General features: G+C 35.9%; 1 protein-coding gene across 1 annotated transcript; it reads right to left on the bottom strand.

Annotated features, from left to right (window-relative positions):
• Positions 1 to 2,036: 2,036 nt before the first annotated feature.
• LOC140321243 (patatin-like phospholipase domain-containing protein 4) lies at positions 2,037 to 5,133 on the bottom strand (the record flags this gene model as incomplete). Its single annotated transcript, XM_072398073.1, is given in 3 exon segments — positions 2,037 to 2,172; positions 2,387 to 2,481; positions 5,046 to 5,133. Coding segments are annotated over 3 exon segments (319 nt in total), but the record flags the coding sequence as incomplete, so codon positions are not given.
• Between the last annotated feature and the right edge of the window lie 565 nt (positions 5,134 to 5,698).

Genomic DNA, 5,698 nt, shown 5'->3' with positions numbered 1-5,698 from the left:
TTCTTCTTGGCCAACTCACCTGACAAAGCTTGTATAAGGTGATCCAACCTTGATGTATTGATGTATTAGTGCACTAGAGTTTTGTGAAACTATGCCATACATACGCCAATGGCGGCAAATAACTTTACTATAAAGACTACAACATTGGAACTCAGGGATTAGTGACAAGGAGAAGAAACAGCACAATAGTTATTTTACTTTAAACTTTCTATTAGAAAAATAAAGGAAAACAGGCATTTGATCAACGAACAGTAAGCTTGAGTGAAAATTCAGTTTTAAACAATTAAAACGGTAAGGTCAATGTGGATGAAAAAGGAGTGTCTTTTCCAAGATTTCCAATTAGGGAGACATTAAAAAGTCCAAGTCCGAATAAATTACTTTCAGCATACTGTACATAACACATAGTTAAGAGCAAGACTGCATTTCTTTTATGAGTGCAGCTACTGAACCCTATTGCCAACTACTTATTCCCATTACGCTGAAAATTACAAAAATCCACTCTACTGTAGAAATGATCGTTTGCTGCTTATGATAAAGGTCCTAAAATGCAACTGGCAAAGGAATAATTTAGACTATACAAAAAAGGTTTATAGTGGAGTTTCTACAAAGTCACCTTTTAAAAGGACTTGCTATGGAACTTAATAATGCCTGCTCTAACGATGGGTTATATAGTTAACTGTTTTAATGTAGGAACTAGATAGAATGTTACAGTATTTGGAATGTAGACTACCAAATACACATACATGCCTATTCACACAATGCACATGGTCCAAAACAATATTTGGAGGTGATATTGATATTTAGGTTAAAGTATAACTCCCGTTAAAACTTTTTTTTAATTATGAATAGAGTTTTTTTTTGTGCACCTACTGCACAAATCAAATCTCACATTTTGTCATCATGAAAGAAAGGGGAAATGCAAAATTGTTTGCCACCAAACCTTTGTAAAGGGGATATGTATCAAGGGTGACTATGGTTCTGGTAAGGACTATCAGAGGTGATAGTTTTTGGGCATGTTTCTACCTAATACCTATTGTGGTATTTTGTTGTGTTGGAGATAGAAAGTGGGAGTGCATACGGACAAACATGAAAGAAAGAGATTATTTAACTATTCCCGCTGCATCCAAGCAAATATATTTGGTATGCTACAAGGATGGTTTGAGACTACAAGACAGCAGGCGTGCTACAGAAGATTGACAAGATTGGACATGTTGCAGAAAATGGTGTAAGACAGCCGGGGGATCTACTAAAATGTCTAAAGACTGTCAGATGCTGCACAAGTTACACACAATGGACCTGATTTAATACAATTTTCCATGGCTGGAGAAGATACACTTTCATCAATGAAGCCGAGTGATCCAGCAAACCTGGAATGGATCTGGTCCAGGTTTAAAAACATAGAATGGGAAAAAGCTGGAGAAGGAGAACTTCTGAACTCTAAACAAGTTGCATTACAGTTCTAGAGATTACTGCTATAACAGCACCTCTAATAATTTTTGAACCCTACACCCCTCTTAAAGATTACAGAAACAATGTTTGAAATTTCTTCATTCAACCAAGATCCATTACCAGCACAGAGAAAAAAAATATATGGGACACTAAAATAGAAAGCACAAATGTAGGAAATAAGGTAGTGCAAACGAAAAAAAAATTTTAAGCAGAAAATTCTCCAATTAATATTTTTAACCAGCCAAAGTAATCACCTAGGTAAGGAAAACAATCAAAAGCCACAAGCAGCAGAAAAGTTCTAACGATTAGATCATAGGTTATATTTCCCACTAGTTTCAAGATGTAGCTTAGCCGGAAGCATAAAATATGAACTGATGTGTGTACGTTTGTCTGAACACACCACTGACACAGGAGGGCCTATTTTCACAGCAATATTTCAACATGTAAACATGCTGGAGGGATAAGGCGTAGATCAGATTGACACAAATAATTCAATAACATCTTCACAATATGAAGAGTCAAAAAAAAAAAAAACAGCTCCATAATGCATCTACATTAGCTGCAGTGAATGACATCACATTTTTTACCTTAACAAGCTCTTCTCTAGAGGCAAAACTTGAAATCAAGCAATTTTCCCGGCTTTTGGTGTTAGTGACTGATACGTAGAGACGGTTCTGAGCTGTATCATGGGCCTCAGCAGGCAGAACAGTTTCTATGCCTTCCCTGTGGCAAAGAAATAATAAACATTACTCATATTTAATTATTCAGCATGCAATAAATATTTAACACATGTTCTGCATTCCCGTATGTTGAAGAGGAAAAAAGTTACGTGCATTCGTATCAGTGTATAAGGGACACAGAAATTTGTATCTGTATCAACATAAAAGCTAGAAAGCTAGATTGAGAGTGAACTCAAGAAACTGGTCATCGTACATACCTTAAGTATTTCATAAAATCAAATCTTGGTGTAAGGGCCCCAAATGTTTGACTTCTAACGTCTTCAGAAAACTGGTAGATGAAATCTTTACTTTCCTAAAACCAGAATAGCACATGGTTGGTATCCATAGAATTTGCAGCATATTGGTAAACAGGTAATTAGGTTCTAATAATATATTTCATATTTAATTACAGCAGATTTTATTATTTATTAATTAAAGTGTCAGGTTTTTATTGGCCTTTCTGTAGTTAATGGGAGGTTCCCCTCACTTTTTGCTTTGTCCCCCTTCAGAGGGGGAACAGAAAATCACTTTAAATTAAAGTAGGAAAGTGTTATGTCTCCTGTTAATTTTTTTATTGTACTCAACTTCCCCACTGGGCTTCTGTGGTCATCAGGAAAGAAAGTAAACAAAAGTTGAAATGTGCATGTAAAGTTGGAAGCCTAAAGCTCATCATCTGCTGGCTGTTTTTTGAAGGGTTTTGGTAAAGAAACTGGGTTCCTTTGTCAATGTCATACAGCTATAGTGCTCTTCTCTTCTGCTCTTCTTAGGTCAATATATAAAATACAGCGAGTAAGCGTAAATCCACTATACATTTTTCATACCATAGGATGTGTGTGTATTATTTTTATGTTTACTATATTTTTTTTAGTCATTAATTTTTTATTATTTTAGAGTATTAAAGCCAGCTTTGTTTTCTTTGAATACATATTGGTATATGAGTACTAACCCATTCTTGACTATACTCATATCTGATGATAAAGGAGGATAGAATATAGTTATTAATTTATATTTCACATGCATAGCCAGTGAGCACCTGGAATGGCCTACTGTTCATTAAATAATTGACACTGGTTTATTGATTGAAAAAAGCACATAGTGTACAGAAAAAGAAATAGTTCAATGCTACATCAGCACTTAAAGACTTTACAAAGCTTGCACATAACAAAGCTGGTATGAAAACCTGCAAGGCCAACTCAGGTTACACCTTGATATTGTTCATTTGGCACAGGAAATAAAATTCCATTCAAAATAAAGACATTTTTTTTTACGCACATTACTTGACTTGTTTGCGCTATATAAAATGACTCATGATTGATGGAACATTTCACCTGTACCCAGAACACATTTTTTGTCTCTATTTGAACATACACAGTAAACAGAACATGCTACGCTTACTTGATGTTACCTGTGGGAGGGGCAAAATGCCAGCGTATATTGTACCATAGTGACAAAGAGGTCACCTGTGATAATAGGCAAAGTGTTGGATAGGCAACATATGGGACCATATCTTGGATAATACTACCAGGGTGAAACCAGCAGGGAATCTCTAGGGAATCCACGTGTCTCTGCAAGGCAAGCTACTGACTGAGCTCCTGGCTCCATGTTATATCCCCACCCTCAGTGCTTCTTCATTAATTATCTCACAGGTGAGAGTCTTCCAACTGCTACTTCACACAGGAGAGGAATCTTGGGCAAATATATCTCCCACCTCCAATATATATATTGTGACACCTTGGTATATATATATATAAGGTATATATATATAAATATATATATATATTTATATATACACATATATATTTATATTTATATATTGCATCCCTTCGTTATATATGGATTTGCGTTTTCCTTTTACTCCCTCTTCCCTAATATCCCAAATATTTGTAGAACTTGCCAGTGCCAAGTCCCCCTAGTGTAGCATCCTATGATGGTGTAGCACTGCTCCTGAATTCAAAGCACAGTTGCCACTGTCACATGGGTTGTAGTTTTATGCATTACAATGGCTTGAAAAATGTTGCTGTGGTAAAATCACTATGAAAGCACTATAAGCTGAAGTTTCTGAGAGGAGGGTGCAAGACACAAATGGAGAAGTATTTGTCTCAGTCAGGGAAGTAGAGGAAATTGTTTACTTTATGAGCCTTGTGTATCACATAGTAACTGGTGTATTGCTTGTTTAGACTGTAATACAGGATTTTATTGTAAAATGATTTTATCACATTGTGCTTATCTTTAAAATAAACATATTCATAATAACATTTTTAACTATATTATTACAAGGGACAGTGATATTTGCTGATTACATATGTAGGCTCTTCTTTCTAGTTTGCAGTGCTACTCTTCTCTCTCCTCCTAACAGTATGCATCTTGTCAGCTCATAAACCGCTTCTTCCCTTGTACTGATTCTTCCTCTGGCACTCCATTCCTGCTTTACACGGACTGCAAGAGGCTAATATCATGGTCAATTCAGGTACTTATACAGTTTGCATTTAAAACTTCATTTAATGACATAATAATAATAATATAAAAAATGTAATTTGTGCCTTATATATGTGCCTAAAATTCAGCTTTAAAGTGAAACTCTATTTTCTGTAGTCTTCAAGATCCCTAGCTCCCCCTTCTCCAGTCTTATAGTAACCTGTCCCTGCCAGCAATAACTCCCAGGGGTAGGTGTGAATATGCAATAAAAAGAGGGTCTAGGGGTATGCAAGACTACAATAAAAGTGCAGCTACAAAATGCAAAAGCCATGATGATTTTAAGTGAACCCTACAATAATAATTTAAAATGTATGCATACTGTAAAAATATATGTTTGTTTAGAAATATAATAATTAGAATTCACGTCAATCTAATAAAAATACATAAACATTCAGGAAATACCTTGATCTTGTCTGGAGCTGTAAGTAGAACTGCAGCAACCAGGGATCCTGCTGAAGCTCCAGCAAAAAACCTTACAGCATTCAACATTTGGAGGTAAGGCTGTGACAAAATTACGGGGTTAACCATCCTAGCCATTTTTTTTTGCCCGACCTTCGTACGGGCATACCGGCTAGGTGGTTAATTTTTTGTTTGTTTTTATTAAATGTTTTTTTTTTTTTAAGGCAAAGCCCCTCCCATTCTATCATTACCGCTGCAGCAATAAAGACTGAATGTGAGCGCAGAGCCTCCTGGGATACGCATGTCATGGGTCTTGGGTTCTAAATACAGGCATGCGCAGAAGGGACTTTTCTGTCATTACAAAAAGAAAGATAGCGATCTCACACTTTCCTTTTTTGATAAATACATACGTCGCGGATCTGTGCCATCTTTTGGCACATTGGTGTCATCTTTTTTAATATTTGCTTTAGGTCCTCTTTAATGAGAAAATTTTTGAGACTAGGTAACGGGCAACTTGTTATGTTTAGGGGGCAAATTAAAATAAATTTAGTATTAGCTGTTGGGGTCCCTGTGTACCCTGAAAATTTCACGTTTGTACAACAATCAGTGTAGAAGATATGAAGGTTTATACATTGGGGGTAATGACAGCAGCCAGG

This window comes from Pyxicephalus adspersus, unplaced genomic scaffold (assembly GCF_032062135.1).
Source record: "Pyxicephalus adspersus unplaced genomic scaffold, UCB_Pads_2.0 Sca1571, whole genome shotgun sequence".
Taxonomy (NCBI): Eukaryota; Metazoa; Chordata; class Amphibia; order Anura; family Pyxicephalidae; genus Pyxicephalus; species Pyxicephalus adspersus.
The sequence above is the reverse complement of the archived record's forward strand: the minus strand, read 5'-3'. Positions and strand labels throughout refer to the sequence as shown.